Source organism: Xenopus tropicalis, chromosome 10 (genome assembly GCF_000004195.4).
Source record: "Xenopus tropicalis strain Nigerian chromosome 10, UCB_Xtro_10.0, whole genome shotgun sequence".
Classification (NCBI taxonomy): domain Eukaryota; kingdom Metazoa; phylum Chordata; class Amphibia; order Anura; family Pipidae; genus Xenopus; species Xenopus tropicalis.
Window position 1 is genome coordinate 36666900 of NC_030686.2, and position 21760 is coordinate 36688659.

Here is a 21760-nt window from a genome sequence, read left to right on the forward strand (position 1 = left end):
CTGGAGGCGGTTGCAGACGCAGTAGCGGCAGCAGCAGGCAGAGGGCACCCCTGGCCGAGGCTCCGGCACTTCCCTGTGTGAGTGTGGGACATGCATCTCCCCAGCCAGAGGCACAGGAGCCCGGCGCGGAGCAGCTGAAGGGCAGCCCGGGATTCGGCAAACTTTGCGCTGGAAGGAGCCTGCCCTGCGGCACAGGATGGTATTGCGCGGCGGTGCCGGACCGTACAGCACCATTGCACACTGACTTCGCTCTAAGTGACTGTACCACCGGGAGAAGGAGAGGAGGGGGGAGCTGGGTCGCCATCACTTTGGATTTTAGGGTGGGTGTGGGGGGGCTTGTGATCCCCTTAAGACATGGAAGGAGTGGGGCAACCTGCAAGCACCGGAGATAGCGGCAAGGAGTCGGAGCGACAGCTGAGGCTGCGGGTGTGTGTATTGAATGAGACCCTCAGTACCGAGAGGGACTATGTGGGGACCCTGCACTTCCTACAGTCTGTAAGTAACTCCGCGGCTTTGTGTGCGGGGGGATCTGCCTGTAATGGGGGTGAGCTCAACCCAAGGTGGGGTGTCTGGGTCACATGTCCCCTTGGCACCCACTGACCAGAGCCCCCAGCACCGCTAATATAACTGAGATAGTGTCATGCAACCCATGCTGCAGGGCTAGGGGCTCTGTCCTGGCCATTATATATATAGGGGGGCATTGCAGCTTTACCGGTCAGGTCACAGTTAGGATGTAACTAGTTATAATATGTATACATTCACATCCTGCCTGTTATCTATCTACAACCCTGCAGCAGTGGATGCTGGGAGTTGTAGTCCATAGGGTCAAACTTTTTGTTTTCCCACCCCTGATCCTTGCACACAAAGTGGAACCAGGCTTGGGGGGAAGAGGTCCTACCCCTTTAAGTAATATTTACATGCGCTGATTGTTACCACATGCTTTCACCATTGTGATATCACTGGCAAACAGCAGCCCTGGGTAATGGGGTGTGCAGTTCTGTTTCTTTGTTGACTAAATGGGAGATGATCATTGAAGGATTTGCTGAAGGCAGAATTCCGATGGGGGAGGGGATGTGTTTGGGGGGATTTAAATGATCGGGCGTCATGTATGTAAGCGAGGTGCATGTGTGACAGTTTGGGGGGTGCTGGGTACCCCACTTGTTATTGTATATAAGCTGCTTGTCACATGAAGCGGAGGCGATAATTGCAGTCCTCGCTCTTCTCATTCACTCTCTGCTTTTCCTAATCACAGGCAGTAAAAGAGGTTTAAAGAGCTCAGATAACTGTGGTTAAAGGGATTATTTTATTATCTCTTAGCAGTTCTGCTTCGCTGCTGGCCGTAAAGTTTTTTATAGTGACAAGAAGGCAGCAAGTGGTCGGGGTTATCACTTCCTCCGGGGTGTCATTCTCGTCTCATAACTTCCCAGTAAGAACCATTCATATTCCAGGGCATGGGAAATAAGCTCTGGGTAACTGGCATAAGCTCAGATGCTGCAGCACCTCTTCCAGCAATGCCGGGTAATGACCGGTTTATTCTCCAGTAAGTGAAGGTCTCGCACAGTCAACTAAAAAAAAGTGAAGGAAAAAATAAAAAAAAAGTCTATGAGCCACTGGCAAGTGAAAGTCCTGTCCTTTCTGTGGATTTATAAGCCTTCCTGGGCTTGGGGGCGGCCCTGGAACCAATTGGAAAACAATGAGGATTTTGTTTGGTGGTCTGGGAGAATCCTGCCCGACACCAAAGTGCTATTTATTGATAACCCCAATACTGTGCCGCGTTTGAAGTCGCACAATAGCTCGCTTAGCACTTTTTCACAATTTATTTTCCCTTTGCCGCCGAATGGAAAGAAAGGGCAATGTGTTCTCCATTAACAAGCCCTGCTCCTGCTCTATAATAAGGTTACAGGGGAAGTCTATACCCTATTAAAAGTAGGTTTTATTTTCCATTTGTTGCTAAAAAAAAAGTATAAGGGTATTGTGTGCTTTGTGCCCAGAGCATTCCTTCTCTGTATACTTCTGTTCATACCTACTGATGGAAAATGCCATACTGTACCCCTTAAACCAGTGTTTTTTTTTGTATTCGGCCCCCTGAACTTATAAGACTGTTATAGATATTTGGAAATTTATTTAGGAGCCACTGCTATAGATATCTCGGGGTTTATTATGGGCACATAACATTCCATCTCTGTATATTTGTATCTATATGGATGTATGGAAGCTGCCATATTGCCCACTTATTGATGAGCATATAGGTTAAATTCTTTCTCTGGATAGTGTATTTGTGTATAGATAGGTGGGAGCTGCTACTTCAGTATTGGTTTATGTATCTGAAGCATTCGCCATAGACAGCAAGGCAACAGCGCCTCCTATGGTTACATATAGATAGTGCATCAGCCTAGGCAAGCAATATGGCATGTGTGCTTGAGTGTGAATGCCAGGGATACTCACTAGTGGGTATTTCAAGCCACATTCCCCAAGTGACACTCACTTGTAGCCAAGGGAACTCATAGCTGGGACTGCAATTGTATCCTTTGCCCTACCGCACCAAAATTGCAGCATGTAATCACATCTGGCTTCAGTAGAGGCTAGCACATATGATTTTTGGGTGCTCCTATGAGCAATTGGATCCGATTCTTAATGCATTTAGTCATTGTGACTTAGCCTCATTTGTGGGTCAGGCTTGAGGTTCTGTTTAAGACACTTGCAAGGTGTTAACTCCTTAATGGGTTACATAGAAGGAACTGTATCAGTAAGGAAAGCTTGCCCTATTCTTTGTGAGCAAGACCTTCCTGTAAGGGAAATATCACACGGGGGGTTCTGTTGGATACTTTGTAGCCCAAAAGTAGCCCAAAAATGTGGCACCAAAGTAACCCAAGCTATCCTTATTGACTTGGAAACTGCCTGCAAACTGTTGTCAGACAGTAGTTGCCTTGAAATTGGGGATTAAGGGCAGTATGAATGGAGGTGATCATGTGATGCCATAGGAAGGCCTTTATATGGGTGACTGGCTCCGGCTAAAACTGTTGAATTCTGCATTCTCTGAAGTCAACTCTCTTTATTGTCATTGAATGTTGGAGTTGTGCTAGAGTCCTACCAAGGGTTGGGTACTGTCAGAAATGCAGTTAGTAGGTAGGTAAATGCACATTTGGGTAGGGGTTTCAGGGGGACCCGTCTGGCAACGGTGGGCACAGCTATGGAATCTCTTCCCATCAAGGTGCAGGTGTCCCATTCTGGTGTTTATATCCCAAGTGCCTGGTTTATTGGTTCTGATTTATCCTACGATTTGCGTAGTGCTGGCACGTGTTACTATGGGTTTTTAATGATGCAGAACAGGAAAGATGCCCTTGAGTAATGAATACATAGATTTCTTGGTGATGCACTTGGGTTGTACCGTGTTGGGCTGAGCTTGGTTCTTGTGCAAGCAATCCATATAGATGGACTGACATTGGCCAATGGGGTTCTCGGCCAGCCAGATTTCTGCCCAATCTGATCAACTGAAAAAGGTGAATGTTTAGACCATTGTCCTGCCAGGTTGGTTCCTAAAGACCAAACAGATGTATGGGCACCTTAAGATGTAATTTGGTCAGAACAACCTTAAAGATTAAAGTCTCAATGGTGAGAATTTCTCATTTTGCGAGATCGACAAATGTGCAAATCTTTCCTCCAATATGCACATCTTGGGTGGGTGATACCGCACTAATGTGATTGTTTGGGGAAAAGTCAGAGAGAGGACCACATCAATGAGCCCATTCGGTCCCATCCGATGAAAAATCAAGCCTGTCAGATCCACATCTGGCCAATTTTTGGCCAGATAATGGTCGGGAAGGCCTGTTGGAGGGCCTTGTACATGGGCAGATAAGCTGCTGAGTTGGTCTTAAAGACCTAAATTAGCTGCTGAAATCCGCCCGTGTATGGCCACCTTAAGAGATGTGATGGATCTGATGTGGGCAGTTAGAGGGAGAATTGCTGCATACGAGCACTCTCTTTTTCTGATTGCTTAAGTCTTATTTCATGGGAATGGTGTTCAAGACTGACCATGGGCTATGCTGCTGGATCACATTTGTGCCAATAATGAGCCTGAGAGAGTCCTTAGTGCTGTTTCAATAGGGAAATAAGTGGGTAAAACACACAGTATTGCATATGTATCTCTTCTTGTGGAAGCAGTTTCAACACACTGTCATGTGATCCCATTAACCTGCAGTTGGTCTCACTGTGCCGGAGATCTCTGTGCTTGAGTCAATAGGCCAGCGGTAGAAGGCAGGTCCGTGTCATGTTTGTAAGGTGTTTCCTTGGTCTGAGGGGTGATCTAGTGTTTAGGTACAACTTGGCTGTGATCCCAATTGCTCAGACTGCACACAATCCTTCTAGCCTCTGGGCTGTACCATTATACTGCATGGGATCGGTCAGTGTGTGCATTTATCTTAAATATGCAGGTATGCCATAAGCCAAAGTGTGAAGTCACCACAGATTTTGTCACAGTTTCATACGGAAAAAGACTGCATTGAATGTATGTACTTAGAAGCAGCAACTCAAAACACATCAGTTAATAGAGCTTCTACAGCAGAATCCTGCATAGATATCCATTTTTTATATTTAATTTTAAAATTCGACATGGGGCTAGCCATATTCCTTATTTCCCAGGGTGCCACAGCCATGTGACCTGTGCTCTGATAAACTTCAGTTGGAGTAATGTCCCCCCCTCCCAGCAGCCGATCAGCAGAACAATATGAAGGGAGCAAAATAGCAGCTCCCAGTAGGTATCAGAATAGCACTCAATAGTAAAAAATCCAATTCCGGCTTGGGACTCCTCCAGTTACATGGGGGTAGGAGAAACAATAGGAAAACAGTTCTAATGTGTAGCGCTGGCTGAAAGCTCAGACTCAGGCACAATGCACTGAGATGGCGCCTACACACCAATATTGCAGCTAAAAAGTACATTTGTTGGTTCAAGAATAACATTTAAAATGGTAGAGTGAATTATTTGCTATGTAAACAGTGTAATTTAGAAATAAAAGGTACCCCTTTAAGTCTGATGAAATTGCTTTCTGCAGGAACCAGGCAGGTGTGGCCCACTATCTTATTTAGCCACCAAATGGGGTAATTAAGGGATGTTATCTGGCTCTGAGGACAACTTATCTCAACAAGAAAAAAGAAATATCCTCTGCACTTCAGGGGGTTGAATTACAGAACTGCAAATCCCATCAGCATCTGCACATCTGCCAGGAGTAATTAGATTTATGGTTCCTTTGCATTATTCATGCAGCCAAAAACAAATGGTATTGGTACTTAGCAAGGCACACAAAGGGAAAATACATCTAAGGTTTATCTTCTATATATATTTAATAAGGTGGTAAAGTATGAGGGTATAGCTTATTGTGTGCCAAGAACATTCCTTCTCTGTATATTTGTATTTATACATATGGGAGGGAGGTGCCATATTGTTTCCCTTAGACAGTACAGTATGAGGGTATAGCTTATTGTGTGCCCAGAACATTCCTTCTCTGTATATTTGTATTTATACATATGGGAGGGAGGTGCCATATTGTTTCCCTTAGACAGTACAGTATGGGGGTACAGCTTATTGTGTGCCCAGAACATTCCTTCTCTGTATATTTGTATTTATACATATAGGAAGGAGGTGCCATAGTGTTTCCCTTAGACAGTACAGTATGAGGGTACAGCTTATTGTGTGCCCAGAACATTCCTTCTCTGTATATTTGTATTTATACATATGGGAGGGAGGTGCCATAGTGTTTCCCTTAGACAGTACAGTATGAGGGTACAGCTTATATGTATTTATACATACAATATGGAGGTTAAGTGTGCTCACCAGGGATCCCCAACCTTTTTTATTTATGAGCCACACTCAGATTTGAAAAGCATTGGTGAGCCACACAAAACATGAAAATATTTTATTTGGGGATGTCAAAGAAGGGCTGTAATTGGTTATCTGGTAGATCTATGCTAACCTGTAGGAGGTTCTGCTTGGCGTAAACCTGCATCTTTATGCTTCCAAAACCTTCCTTCAAGCCACCTGCTTGGAGGCCACTGGGAGCAGCATTAAAAGGGGCGGTGAGTAACATGTGGGGGATCCCTGCGTTACTCCCTTATGCTGTGCTGGTAAAGTTCAATCCATCTCATTTAGATGGAGACATATAGGGGCATGTGGCGGCGGCGGCGGCGGCGGCGGCGGGGGGGGGGGGGCTCAGTTGACGTGGGCTGGGGCCAGAATGTTGAATCCCAAGGCAATTGTTCTGATTGGTCAATCACTTATGGAAATGAGTGGTCAGAGCAGGTTAATGTGATCAGCTATCATGCAGATCTATAGGCCACAAGCCTTGTTACTTTATCTGGATTGCGCAGCCACCAAATGTTTCCCCCCTCCCCTATAATATCCGTCAGACAATCGTCCCATGCTGAACAGCCTGGGTCCCAGTCCAGTGGCAAGTAAGGCCATAGCAACCTGCTCATAGTGAGAATGACCGACCAGCTGCAGGACAAAATGCCAAAGCGGAAGAGTTACACTCTCTCTGCCTGAAACAGCTGGCTCCGTCTATGTGACGGCAGTGCCCCTTCTCTGCAGTTAAGACTCACCCAAGTGCCAAACTGAGTTTCCAAACCAGACGAGCTGAAAAGGATGTGGTTACTTTAGAAACCCTCACCTACTTTAAATCTTTCTTCCCCCACTTTACTTTTTTTCTTTAAACTGTACATTTCAGCGCTGCCACCTCTCCCTGCCTGGGTGTGTCTGGCCTCTCTGAGCTGCAGGGTATTGTTTCCTTCTATCTAGAAAGCTTTCTGCTACAATATTGCTACAAACTACACTGTAACAGAACTACAATGGCCTGCGCCCTATAGCACTGAGGTTATTTTGCTGGTTTATTAACCTCTGAATTTAGTTGGCATTTAAAAAAAATGATCCCTTAGCTGGCATAGTTTTATAGTATCTATATATATATATATATATATATATATATATATATATATATATATATATATATATATATATATATATATGTAGTATCTTTCTATACAGCCTATGAGCAGAATTAGAGAGCTGTCCTCTATGTTGGGCCTTCTGGCTTCTTGTAAAGGGATTCGGGCCAAGTATTATTGGCACTCAAGGCAATACCTGCCCACCTACTTTCTGTGCCCTCCTCCCTGGCAGTAGGTCCCAACAGTTGCCCCTGTACTGATCACGCCACCCTCTTGCCTCGCTCAAGGCCTGTGCCTCGCCTGCAGACTCCTAGATCTGGCCCTGATCAGGCCCGGATTTGTGGAGAGGCCACAAAGACCCGGGCCTAGGGCGGCAGAAACCTGGGGGCGGCATGCCGCCCCGCCGCACCAAAATGTTAAAATATGTGTTTGGCTTACGGCGCATGCCTGCTTCCATGCGCAAACCCCCCCCCCCCATTCGCGCATGCGCAAACCCCTCCCCCCATTCGCGCATGCGCACTCCCGCTTGTGAGGAGGGGGGGGCGTGCGACCAGGGGCAGCCGGTTTTGAAATCCGGCCCTGGCCCTGATTGTAAAGGTCCCCATACACGGGCCGATAGTAGCTGCCGATACGGCAGCTTATCGGCCCATGTAGGAGCAGAAATGAGGGGCCTGGCCGACCGGGCAGATATCGATCAGGCAGGTTAGAAAATTCAGTCGGATCGGGGACTGCATCGGCTTGTTGATGCGGCCCCCGAACTGACTGCCCCATTGCCGCCCACATAATTCGATTGTTTGGCCCCAGGGCTAAGCGATCGGTTGATTTTTTTTTTTTACCTTAACGCTCCACGATATCGCCCACCCATAGGTGGGGATATCAGGTGAAGATCCGCTCGCTTGGCGACATCACCAAGCGAGCGGATCTGCCCGTGTATGGGGACCTTAACACATAGGCTGTGGCTAGCCAGCCTGAGACAATGGCAGCTTAAAATGCAGTCTGAATCAGTGGCAGCTTCAGAGATGCAAACAGGAATTAAGCAAAGGATGCACTTGGTGGTCCTTTGAGTGTTATTCTTACAGAGAACTTGTTTGGGACCCAGTGGAGGTTCTTTGCTTTTCTACGTGGACCACACTGTGGTTGCCCTTGGTTAATCCCCCCAAACCATTTTGCCTTTCCTTCTATGATTGGCTTTTTAGGTGAGAGTTCCGAATGGCTCAGACCCGGTATCAGTTTCCCGTTCAATCCCCTTTAAATCTGATTATGTCCTGGTTCTGCCCTAAAATAAACTCTCCCTTTGGCAACGTGTGTGCCAGGGTGGGTGTTGCATTAGCAGCTGAGCTATTTAACTGCTTCTCATATTTTCTGAGCGCATGTAATGTCTGAGCTGAACATCACTTCATAAAGCTGAAGCACGTCTGAATCTGGAAGTGGCGGCGGAATTTCCAGCACCAAAGAATTCTGCCTTTCCATGCCCCAAACAGATCGCTACTGGAGTGGCCCCTGCCTTTCTAATGACTTTTTCAGGTTAGAACATTCTCCCGGATACTTTCGCTACACTCCATAAACACTCAGGCAAACCCATACCCTATGGTTGCGGTCTGCCACTCAAACTGCAGCCTTGTTGCTAGGGTAATTGGGGACATAGAAACCAAATAGCAGTGTAGACTTCAAGCTGGGGTTGGTGTCTTTGCATGGCAAATACCACTACGCCTGTGCAATTACAGTGCAAATTTTCTTCTGCAACAGTTGTTCACTTTAAAGGGGAAGTTTAACTAAAAAAAAAATAAAAAAAAATAAAATATATATATATATAAATATAAATAAATCTCAGTTAAGGGCTTGTGTTATTCTGTCTGTATGGTTTTAAAGCCAGTGAAGCTCTGCTCTCCACAAACTGCCCTCCACCCTTTCCTCCTGGGTGTTGCTTCTGGGTCTGATTCTCCACCCCCCCCCCCCCCCCCATTGCAACGCTCTCACTGCCGAAAATAATAGGAGTTTCTGCAACTTGCACAGTTTGTCAGTTTCCTCTCTCTCTTTTTTTCTGATTTGTTTAACCCCTAGAAGCCCAGCTTTTATTTTTTCAGTTTTGTTTATTATATTTCAACCCTTTTTTTTTTCATCTTTTTAAAAATGTACCCTTTTAAATATTTGGGTGGGGGGCAGGTTAGATCATTTCTATGTTCACAGACATTCTGATTAAGCTTCCATTTATCAGATAAAGGAGCTACCTATAAGCCGACAGACAGCTGTAGTTTTGTAGCTGCAGTGACAGGGACGTTACTACCTGCCTTGTCTGACACACAGACTGTGAAGCCTCAGAGTTGCGCTCTGTCTCTCTGCACGTAGGGCTGCAAGTCTTTCAAGCTTCTGTGGCTGGCACTTTGGGTAACTCACCCTGCCCCATTGCTGTTTGACACCTTTATCTAATCTTGGGCTAGATTGCAGTGAAAATTGAGGTGTTAAAGGGGAAGTAAAACCAAATTATTATTCTAAGAAACTTTTTAAAAATTTCTTTAATTAAAAGTAGTCAATGATTTGTAAAGTAATTTTAGACATAATTGTTATATTAATATAAAGCTGTTTCTGTCCGTTTTGTTTCCGGCAGTTGCTGAACCCTATTTCAGGTACAATATAGCAGCAGTCATCTCCTCTCCGGCCAAGAGCTATTTCCCACAGTGCATTGCACTCTTCTGTGATCATCTATCTTTATGGGGCTGTTAAGCTGGCCATACACTGCCAGAGCCACTGGTTTGGTAAGGAGCCACCCAGCCACCGGACCAGTTCAGGCTTATGGGCCAATGATTGACGAGAACTGCATCAAGGTGCTGATGCGACTCTCATTGATTCATCGTGGGCTCCATGCATGGCCCAATAAGATGCTGACTCTGAACAGGGTCGGATTGGGGGGTGCAGGGCCCCCCGAGACTGCCTTCCCAGGTGCCCTGCAACCAGGTGCCCTAGCCCCCAGGGGCCCCAGCCCAATGTCATCTCCTGAGCGTGCGTAAGTGAAACACCCCTGGGGAGGGACACCTGCGGCAGGGGAGTGTCGACACAGATGGGGTTGGGGCCCACCGGGTTTTTCCGGTGTCCCGGCAGTCCAGTCTGACCCTGACTCAGAGTCTAAAGGCACCCAGTTGGCAGCATTTATTGGCCTTTGTATGGCCATCTTGAATTGTAGAACATACAGGACATTGTGGGAGCTAGAATCATGGTCGGAGATGCACAGACTCTTGCTACATTGTCTCACTGGTGTATGTAGTAAGAACCAGCAGTGGAAGGAAAAGCAAAGGTCAAACAGGTCCTGCTTTCAATAGCAATTCAATAGCAGCCTGAATGGTATTTACTCAAGCACTTACCTTAAAGTGGCTTAGTAATGTGTCACTTCAGTTAAATAGGGGCCCTTCCCTGGGGGTAGATTATATTGGTCGCACCAGATGGCTTCTGTAAGGATAATCAATTGACCAGGTCACACAGAATCTGGTTTGACCAGCCTCAAGCTTTCACACATATGATTTACGTTGGGGTCCAGGGTTACCTTATTAGCGGCCCATTATGGAACAGTAAGTTAAGTTGGGCTTTACTTTCGTAGGGTGCTCCCGTGAGAGATGCTTCATTCAGGCAGTTTATGGTAATGTCACCACTAGGGGCACTGTTTGTGGCAGATAATGGATTATATGTTATTTTGCCTCCTTGGAGCAAGCAGTGTGGAAACTCCAATTAAAAGGGATTTGTCATTTAATACAGCACCTTGGTGCAAAATAGGTTTCCCCAATGGTAGACCTATTATCTTTCTCTCCTTGTCTCTTCTCTTCACTGCTGATTCTGGCTGTTGAAACATTGTGGCCAGCTGTGAAGAAGCATGCAAGGCATTGTGGGAGCTGGAGTCTTGGCTGGATGAGCCCTCTGCTGTTTCAAGAGGGACTGTGAGCGGCCGCCTTATCTGCAATGTGACAAGATGAAAGCCCAAGACGGAAGATGTGTCAGTTGGGGGGGCCCAGTGGGATCCAGTTAAGAGTCTTTTAAGATTAGAAAACCCAAATATTTGGCTTCCGGATTTTTCTCCAAAGCCCTGGGACAGCAGTGTTTATAGGAACAACTGGGAAGCATCTGTATCTTGCAGAATGGATGTCAAATGCTTGACTTTCCAAATGTTGTACAGTATAGCTCAGTGTATGGAGGATGCTGGGAAATGTAGTTTGCAGGGCCAAGCAGGTTGGATGATGGAGAGAATGTTGTAATTAAAAAAATTCTTAGAATAACAGTAACACGTGATGTTGCTGGTTTACTATTAGAAGAGATGGGTGGGGTTAATCTGGGTGTAGGCGGGGTTAAAAAGTATTGGGGTTTGGCCAGAAATGTGCTGATTTTTGACATGGGAATGTTGGCAGATGTGTAATTATGCAAGTCTGAGCGACTTCACCAAGCTAACACCTACACCATTTGTGCAGTCCCAACCTGCAGCTGCCTGGGTCTTTGCTTTAGTTACACCCTGTACCTTTCATGGTAAGCTGGGAGTTGTAGTTTAACCAGCATCCAAAAGACTGGCTCTTTTATATGTAAAAATTGAACCATTTTTGTTACTTCCCCTGTTCTGCATGAGCCACACCCCTGATTGTCCGAAGCCCGGCCCACTTTGATTTAGCTCCACCTCCTTATTGGCTTCAGTGCAAAAGTGGAACGCCATCATTCAAAATTGTGGAGTTGTGCCCAACATTATAACCTGTTCATAGATGTAATAAATAGAGGCGGAACCCTCCATGTTACACATGGAGACATAAACACAAAAATGTTGTGTAATAATTGAAAAATATGATTTTAAGCAACGTCTCCGTATACACTGATTACATATCATTTATGTCTAAATGTCATTGCCATTAAAAGCAAGATCTCTGTACCTTTGTGAACCTCTGTTCTTAACCCTGGCAGTTCTGACTCTTGAATTAATATAGCGGAAGTTAGAACCAGAGACCAGAAAGGGATAAATAGTAGTTATATACAACTTCATTAAACATCTTTTCTCTTTTTTGTTGTTGTTATTTTTGGGTTTACATGCCCTTTAATTGGCAGACTTGGCTGGGCTGCGTCTCTTTCTCAGTGACACGCGTTTAATGATCTGTTTTCCCAGCGTGTCGGATCGCGTTCCAGCGGCTCAAAAACAGATTTAGAAAGTCTAAAATAAATATATAAAAAAACTTGATACAGCCCTGAAATATTTATAGGTGATGTCATTGAATCTTCTTTCTGCTGCTCCAAATATCCCACAAGTCAGAAGGACGGCGGCGGCGGCGGCGAGGATACCGGAGAGAACGCGTGTACCCAAATGAGCATGTTGTGGCCTATCTCCTTTCCCTGGGCTGCTCCTGCTGACTGATTTATATCTGGAAAAGGAATTCATTAATTGGAAGGCTCGGCTGCTGCCAGCGAGTGTCTCCCAGCCTGTGTGGGTGCCAGTGACTAATGAAAGGGTGCTAATGATTATTGGGGCTAACGTTTCACACGGGGAGAGGAGATCTGGAAATGTTGGGTGATTTTTTTATTTTTTTAAACCAAGCATGGGTGGGGATTGTTAAATAAGACACAAAACAGGACACACGGGGGGAGTGTCCTGTTTTGTGGTTCTGTAACCTTATTGATGAAGTGGGGGCGGCTTAACTTCAAATGTCTCAAACTGTCTGGTTATAGTTACAAGGGTGCTAGTGGCTGGGATGATATGAGGTACAATGGTTGCTTAGGCAAGGCTGAAACTGCAAACCGATATCTCTTTACTAGAAACCTGGGAAAATACAGGCAATAAACATTAATTACTACTATATAAATACAGGCAGGTTAAATGACTCCTGATAAATCTGCCCCTAGTGTGTGGGAATGTGATAGGGACCTTAGATTGTAAGCTCCACTGGGGCAGGGACTGATGGGAATGTGATAGGGACCTTAGATTGTAAGCTCCACTGGGGCAGGGACTGATGGGAATGGGATAGGGACCTTAGATTGTAAGCTCCACTGGGGCAGGGACTGATGGGAATGGGATAGGGACCTTAGATTGTAAGCTCACTGGGGCAGGGACTGATGGGAATGTGATAGGGACCTTAGATTGTAAGATCCACTGGGGCAGGGACTGATGGGAATGTGATAGGGACCTTAGATTGTAAGCTTCACTGGGGCAGGGACTGATGGGAATGGGATAGGGACCTTAGATTGTAAGCTCCACTGGGGCAGGGACTGATGGGAATGTGATAGGGACCTTAGATTGTAAGCTCCACTGGGGCAGGGACTGATGGGAATGGGATAGGGACCTTAGATTGTAAGCTCCACTGGGGCAGGGACTGATGGGAATGGGATAGGGACCTTAGATTGTAAGCTCACTGGGGCAGGGACTGATGGGAATGTGATAGGGACCTTAGATTGTAAGATCCACTGGGGCAGGGACTGATGGGAATGTGATAGGGACCTTAGATTGTAAGCTTCACTGGGGCAGGGACTGATGGGAATGTGATAGGGACCTTAGATTGTAAGCTCCACTGGGGCAGGGACTGATGGGAATGGGATAGGGACCTTAGATTGTAAGCTCCACTGGGGCAGGGACTGATGGGAATGTGATAGGGACCTTAGATTGTAAGCTCCACGCGCTATGGCATCACTATATAAATAAAGGATAAGAAATGTGTTAACATAGGAGCTCAGTACAAAGAACACATCTCAATCATTCATAGTTGAATGGGAGAAAAGTGTTGAACCCAGACCAGGAGTAGATGAGCCCGCTGATTACCCGGCTGCAGAGAGATGGATGCTTCCTTGAGTTTGTGAGCGAGTGATGGGATTGTGGGCTCCGCGCTTCTGTTGCTGCCCTGGTGCTGACACTGGCGGCTGTCACCGACTGTTTGTTTTCTGTGCGGTCACATCTATAGATTGATCTGCGGAACATGCATGTTAATTGCTGGCTAATTGACTTTGCAGTCATGTTTAATGGACCTGCACGGAAATAGTCTGTCCCAGTGAAGAATGTGCCTCTGCTTGGTGTATTTTCTCTTGCAAGCCCCCAGTTGTTAGCTTAGTGGCCCTTTCTCAGCTTAATTGCCAACACATTGGGGTGTGAATGGGCATAAATTGCATTATAACGTATAGTCATACAGTCGTCAGTATAAAAGGCCCTTTCTTACCTGAAAACTCTATGATATTATGTAAAGTTATATTCTTGTGGCCAAAAAAGATTAACTTTCAAGATATGTGCAGTTTTACTGCATGCCGGAGGGACTGTATTCTTTATTGCTTTATGGCAGGGACCATACTTCTAAACACAAGATTAGGCTGTATCTTACAGCTCTTCTCCAGCCAGGATTCCCAGCATGCAGGGGTACCCTTATATGGAAGAGGGTGCTGGGAAATGTAGTAGCGATATGGGATCCGTTATCCAGAAACCCGTTATAAAGAAAGTTACGAATTGCTGAAAGGCCATCTCCCATAGACTCCATTATAAGCAAATAATTCTAATTTTTGAAAATGATTTCCTTTTTCTCTGTAATAATAAAACAGTTCTTGAACTTGATCCCAACTAAGATATAATTACCCCTTATTGGGGGCAGAACAGTCTTATTGGGTTTATTTAATGGTTAAATGATTCCCTTTTCTCTGTAATAATAAAACAGTACCTGTACTTGATCCCAACTAAGATATAATTACCCCTTATTGGGGCAGAACAGCCCTATTGGGTTAATTTAATGGTTAAATGATTCCCTTTTCTCTGTAATAATAAAACAGTACCTGTACTTGATCCCAACTAAGATATAATTACCCCTTATTGGGGGCAGAACAGTCCTATTGGGTTTATTTAATGGTTAAATGATTCCCATTTCTCTGTAATAATAAAACAGTACCTGTACTTGATCCCAACTAAGATATAATTACCCCTTATTGGGGCAGAACAGCCCTATTGGGTTTATTTAATGGTTAAATGATTCCCTTTTCTCTGTAATAATAAAACAGTACCTGTACTTGATCCCAACTAAGATATAATTACCCCTTATTGGGGCAGAACAGCCCTATTGGGTTTATTTAATGGTTAAATGATTCCCTTTTCTCTGTAATAATAAAACAGTACCTGTACTTGATCCCAACTAAGATATAATTACCCCTTATTGGGGGCAGAACAGCCCTATTGGGTTTATTTAATGGTTAAATGATTCCCTTTTCTCTGTAATAATAAAACAGTACCTGTACTTGATCCCAACTAAGATATAATTACCCCTTATTGGGGGCAGAACAGCCCTATTGGGTTTATTTAATGGTTAAATGATTCCTTTTTCTCTGTAATAATAAAACAGTACCTGTACTTGATCCCAACTAAGATATAATTACCCCTTATTGGGGGCAGAACAGCCCTATTGGGTTTGTTCAATATTTGTATTATTTTTTTAGAAGACTTAAGGTGTTGAGATCCAAATTACGGATACCCAGATCCCAAGCATTCTGGATAATAGGTCCCATACATGTATAGCAATATCTTGCTGGACATCCCTGGAATGAAATCTAGTATTTAAAAGGCATAGCTTGGCGGGATACAGACTAGAGAGGCGTAAGTTGTGGCCGCCCAGTGATTCTTCTCTGTTCAGTCCTTCCCTGCCCTGAAACCCTATCCCCTGTTAGTGCCTGCAGGAAGGATCGACTGACAGCTGAGAACAGGACATCTGAAAAGAAATACGTCCCGGCTCTCATGGATTAAATGACTGTGCTGCACAAAGCTGAGACGCCAAGAACCAGCTAATAAGCAGCACCTGCAACAATGCAATCAATATAAAAGTTGAACTAGAATTAAAGGGGAAGTATGCCTAAAGGGAGTATGTCAACATTTCTCGGCAGCGCTGCATTATTCTACCGACTGGTGTCCAATCATGAATGGAAGAGCTGATTTGGAAACACTGAATCTCTACAGTGTACAATGTTCAAATGGAGATATAGAAGCAGTGGAATGGGTGGATGCTGTAGGGACGTGCCATTGGTTGAAACATGATCGTGCCCCTTTAAAAACGAGGAAATTGATGTCATGTGACTAAATGACAATTGTACATTGATATTGGGTTAAAGGGAAGTGTTTGGTGCTGAAATAATGTAATGAGTTCAGCAATATCAGTGATGCGTTCCCTTATTGGAACTGCAAATAAAAGATAATATATAATAGATCTGCTAATTGACAGTCAGCAGGGAGCGTCAGTATGTGGCTGCCTAGCTTTGGCTGAATTGCTGAAGTCCCAGTAAGGTTGCTGGGAGTTGCACATCTTGAGTCACATGATGATTTGCTAGAGGAAGGCACGCGTAAGCTCACACTGGGTTGCAGTAAAGAGGAAGACGTTGAGAGGATGTGCTTTATAGGGAGGATTTAGTAAGAAAGTTTCTTTTTTTATGTTTCCTGTTGGGTTAAAGCTAATTTGTGCATAGTTTGTGCACCCCCTTCCTATCCCTGGCGCTGAATGATTTCCAGTAAAATCAATGGCTGCTAGACTGGGTAATGTCAGGGCGCTGGGCAGAGGGATTGGCTGCTTGCAACCACTCTACAAGGCAGTGACACCGCATATCTCTTGCGATTATCATTAAAAGTAAAATAGAAAGCCTGCCCCAGAGCTTTTGGGGCTTATTTAACAAATATTTGCGCCAGATATTGGAGGTGCTAAGATATTCCCAGTTAAGTAAGTTGCACCCAAATAGGTGTATTTTGTGTGTACAGAGTAAAAGTGGCAATACACGGGCTGATTCTAGCTGCCGATATGTGTCCTTTAGACCAGGGGTCCCCAACCGCCGGTCCACAGACCAGTGCGGGGCCGCCTCAGTTTCTGGCCGCAGTAAAAATGCGGCATAAACACAGCGCCGCCTGAAGAAAAGTGCGTATAAAAGTGTCACAACGCGCATGTAGAGGCTCGTAGGAAAGCGTTGCAGGTAGAAAGGCATAGATGAACGCCCTGCTCCCCCTGGTCCGTGGAAAAATGTTTGTGCTTGACACCAGTCCTTGGCACCAAAAAGGTTGGAGACCATTGCTTTAGACCAATTCGGCCCGTGTATGGGCACTAACAACGGGCCTGCCCAACCAACATCTAGGCTGAAATCGGGCAGATTTGATTTTTTGCTGGATCGGGGATCGCATCAGCTTGTTGATGTGGTCCCCAAACAGATGGACACCTATACCTGCCTATACCATACCTACCGAATTAGCCCGATATTGCCCACCCGTAGGTGGGGATATTGGGAGAAGATCTGCTCTCTTGGCGACCTCACCAAGCGAGCGGATCTTACCGTGTATGGCCACCTTAAGGCAGTGAAGAACTTAACCATCCCCCTTAAACAGTGTGTGATTTAGCTAAATACTGCTGAAAAACTCACTCTGAACAGTGCTGTGTATGCCAGTAAGTAGAAACATAAGATCAGTTGGCTACCTACCTGGGGAGCTCACAATCTATATACGATTCCTATATCATACACACATTGCATGTTTAAAAAAAAAAAAAAAAAAATTGTATACTGATGTTGCCTAAAAAGATCAATTTCTGCAGAGAAGGGAGCAACTCAGCCAGTTCTTTCCTCTTTTTTTTTCTATTTTGCTGAAATATTGACTTACGTTTCCTCTTTTTCTGTTAAAAAGAGCTGTCACCATGCACTTACAGTAGCGGTTTCTTCTGTGGAGTCTATAAATATTCCCCTGAGATGCATGTCACTCCGCTACGTTCAGATGTTACATTTTAATTTCTATTCATTTATTCAGAACTTTCTCTTTGCAGCAGATAACTAGATCCTGTAGTTTCTTTGCGGCTCCTACGGCACAGACCAAGCCAGAGATTATTGGCCTAAGCCAAGGGAGTGTTTGGGAAACTGTACCTTGTTTAGTACAGTTAATCTCTATTATATTCCCGGTTTATCTTTGCTATTGACCGGAGTGTTTCTTGATAAAGGGCTTTTCCAGTTTCCGTAATATAAAGTTCATAACTGAGGCCTCTTTGTCCCCAATGTATAAAACCCCATAAAACCTCTCTTCCTCGTATATAAGGAACTAGGGCAAGTATAGATACGCAATCTGATCCTTGTTGGTGTCCTGCTGATCGGCCCACAGGGCAAACAGATGGCATACGAGGGGCCATACATTGTTTCAGTCATTTGGACAGAGAGTTGCTGTTTGTCTTCATTGTCCTATTTCCCATGGCATTATACCCTGGCCAATATTCTGTTTTAGCAGAAAAGGTTTCCCAACATGCCCAGTGTTATAAAAGGGTTTCAAACATGCCCCATAATACATAGATAATGGTTGGGATCGGTGAGCGGAAGGCAATATGCTATGAAACTATGTTTCATGCAGTAATATTGGTACAGGTATCTGCCCCTTATCCGGAAACCCATAGTCCAGAAATTTCCGAATTACAGAAAGCCCATCTCCCATAGTTTCCATTTTAATCAAATAATTCACATTTTTAAAAATGGTTTCCTTTTTCTTTGTAATAATAAAACAGTACCAGTACTTGATCCCAACTAAGATATAATTACCCCTTATTGGGGGCAGAACAGCCCTATTGGGTTTATTTAATGGTTAAATGATTCCCTTTTCTCTGTAATAATAAAACAGTACCTGTACTTGATCCCAACTAAGATATAATTACCCCTTATTGGGGCAGAACAGCCCTATTGGGTTTATTTAATGGTTAAATGATTCCCTTTTCTCTGTAATAATAAAACAGGACCTGTACTTGATCCCAACTAAGATATAATTACCCCTTATTGGGGGCAGAACAGCCCTATTGGGTTTATTTAATGGTTAAATGATTCCCTTTTCTCTGTAATAATAAAACAGTACCTGTACTTGATCCCAACTAAGATATAATTACCCCTTATTGGGGGCAGAACAGTCCTATTGGGTTTATTTAATGGTTAAATAATTCCCTTTTCTCTGTAATAATAAAACAGGACCTGTACTTGATCCCAACTAAGATATAATTACCCCTTATTGGGGGCAGAACAGTCCTATTGGGTTTATTTAATGGTTAAATAATTCCCTTTTCTCTGTAATAATAAAACAGTACCTGTACTTGATCCCAACTAAGATATAATTACCCCTTATTGGGGGCAGAACAGCCCTATTGGGTTTATTTAATGGTTAAATGATTCCCTTTTCTCTGTAATAATAAAACAGTACCTGTACTTGATCCCAACTAAGATATAATTAATCATTATTAGAGCAAAAACAATCCTATTGGGTTACAGTTTAAATATATTTTTTAGCAGACTTAAGGTAGGAGATCTGAATTACAGAAAGACCACTTATCCGGAAAACCCCAGGTCCCGAGCATTCTGGATAATGGGTTCCATACCTGTATATGTAATCTTCAACTGACGGAAGAGCATTTCCACTTACCTCCACACACCCACCCCTGGTAGGGAGTCTTGTATTCCGCATCTGCCATAGCAAAGGCAGAGAACATCTCATGAATTCCCAGCTGTTTAATCTAAATTACTGTATAAAGGGATTCTGTCATGCTTTTTTGGCATACTTTTTATTTCTAAATTACACTGTTACATAGCAAATAATTCACTCTGCCATTTAAAATTTTATTCTTGAATCAACAAATGTATTTGTAGCTGTAATATTGCTGTAGGCGCCATCTCAGTGCATTGTACCTGAGTCTGAGCTTTCAGAAGGAGCCAGCGCTACACATTAGAACTGCTTTCAGCTAACCTATTGTTTCTCCTACTCCCATGTAACTGGAGGAGTCCCAAGCCGGACTTGGATTTCTTACTATTAATTGCTATTCTGATACCTACTGGGAGCTGCTATTTTACTCCCTTCTCAGTGTTCTGTTGATCGGCTGCTGAAAGGGGGGAAAAGGGGTCACATCGCTCCAACTTGCAGCGCAGCAGTAAAGTGTGACTGAAGTTTATCAGAGCACAAGTCACATGGCTGTGACCATGCTTAAATTAAAAAATCTGTTTGTGCTTTTAAAAACGGATTACAATGCAGGATTCTGCTAGAGAAGTTCTATTAACTGATGCGTTTTGTAAAAACATGTTTTCCCATGACAGTATTCCTTTAACAAGCCTGACCTGACTGCCAGTAAAGCGTTAACTAATTGACACTTTTATCAGTGCAGACGGATGTGTTAGATTTTCAGAATTCATTTATACTCTGCTCTTCTGGGAAGGTTCCCACTAAATGGTAGAACATTGTTGCTGAGAGTTGCTCCCATTCAGCCACAAGAGCAATTAGTGAGGTTGGGGGATCAGGCCTGGCTCACCGACAGGGTTCCAATTCATCCCACTGGGGTTCAGTTGGGTTGAGGTCAGGGATCTGTGCAGCCAGGTTCTACCAATCCCATCTCAGCAAACCCATTCTGTAGGACCTGGCCATGTGTATGGGGTGGGGGGATTATATTCCTGAAAAAAGAAAGGGCCTTCCCCAAACTGTTCCACAAAATAGGAAGCACTAAATAGTCGTTAAAGTCATTGAAGACTGTAGCCTTAAGTTTTACTTTCCCTTTAAGTACGGGCCAAAATGGAAATAGTGCCAGGCCATTATTCCTCCTCCACAAAACATTACTGTTGGCCTCATGCGTTTAGGTAGGTAGTGTTCTCCTAGATTCTGCCAGATGGTAAAATACAATGAATCCCACCGGAGCATGTGTTTCCAATGTTGCAAAGTCCAATGGCAGCTCCTTTGCACCACTCCAGCCAACGCTTGGGCTTGCACAGGATGATGTTAGGTTTGTTTGCCCCCAATCCACATTAAACACCCCACACAGATGTACTTTCTGGTTGATTTTGCCCATATGATGTATACTGTATATGTATTTTGGCATTTTATGTGGCACCAATGGTGGAGACACCCTTTTAAAGTGTGGAAACTGCCAGAAACGACTCTGCATGCATGACTTGTGTTTCATGGCTGCTTAGAGTCTTCAAGTATCCAAACTGTTCTAAGTTCTGTTTGGCAATTGATTTAAATGTGGGCAGCATTCCACAGTTGATTGTAGGACCCCTTATTATAGTTAGCATAGACAGTTACTGGGTTAGAACCCAAATAGACCCCTGACTTTTGGTAGTCACGGCAACAGGCATCTCCTGCTAAGGTTTTATAAAGCAAGGATATCCAGCTGTAGCGCTAGGGGCTATATGTGGCCCTACAAGATATTTTCATGAACCCTTGACTGCTTAAGAGCGCCATTGACCAATATGGGTGATATAATGATTTTATTAGCATCTGTTCCATGAACATATAGAATTGTGAATAATGGCCCCTCTAGATAGATGGAAACCGTTGGACCGTTACTGTTATGCAATCCCCTTAAAATAGTTTATGAAGGAACATTCCATGGAGCAGTTACCATACAATCTTCATCGAGGTGTGGCACAAGGTGCAGACATAGAGATGCTCTATACCCCCCATCTGTGCTGGTATCACCGCCACGTTCCCTTTCGCAGAAGGAACTAAATAATTCAGTATGGCAGTTTCTTTTACAGCCACCGTGCGCGTTTGTGTGGATCGTTGCGCTAAGCTGTTCCTAAGTGGTACTTACCACATTCACTGCTCGCCTTATAAAAAATGTATTGCCTGTTACCGCTATACTGCTCCAAGCCCAGTATGGGCCACAGGAAAAGCAATGAAGGCACAGAGAATCTTCTTTTGGGCACAAAAATGCCTTCGTTTTCTGCTTGTTTTCTTCTGGAAGGTTCCGTCTGCCTTCTTTTGTGCCCCTTATCTTATCCATATTCATGCCAATAAGCAAGGTTATTCATTAAAAATGGCTTTTTCTTGGGCCGCCTCCTGTACGCAGCTTGATAAGTAGGCCCCTTATAGTCTAAAGGG

The 21760-nt window shown here is 44.3% G+C and overlaps 1 protein-coding gene across 1 annotated transcript in view; it reads left to right on the forward strand.

The window, feature by feature from the left end:
* Positions 1-354: 354 nt before the first annotated feature.
* prex1 (phosphatidylinositol-3,4,5-trisphosphate-dependent Rac exchange factor 1) overlaps positions 355-21760 on the forward strand; it is a 152875-nt gene continuing 131469 nt past the window's right edge. The window contains exon 1 of the mRNA XM_002933157.5: positions 355-495. Coding sequence (XP_002933203.2) covers positions 355-495 — 141 coding nt within the window. The remainder of the gene's footprint in view (positions 496-21760) is intronic.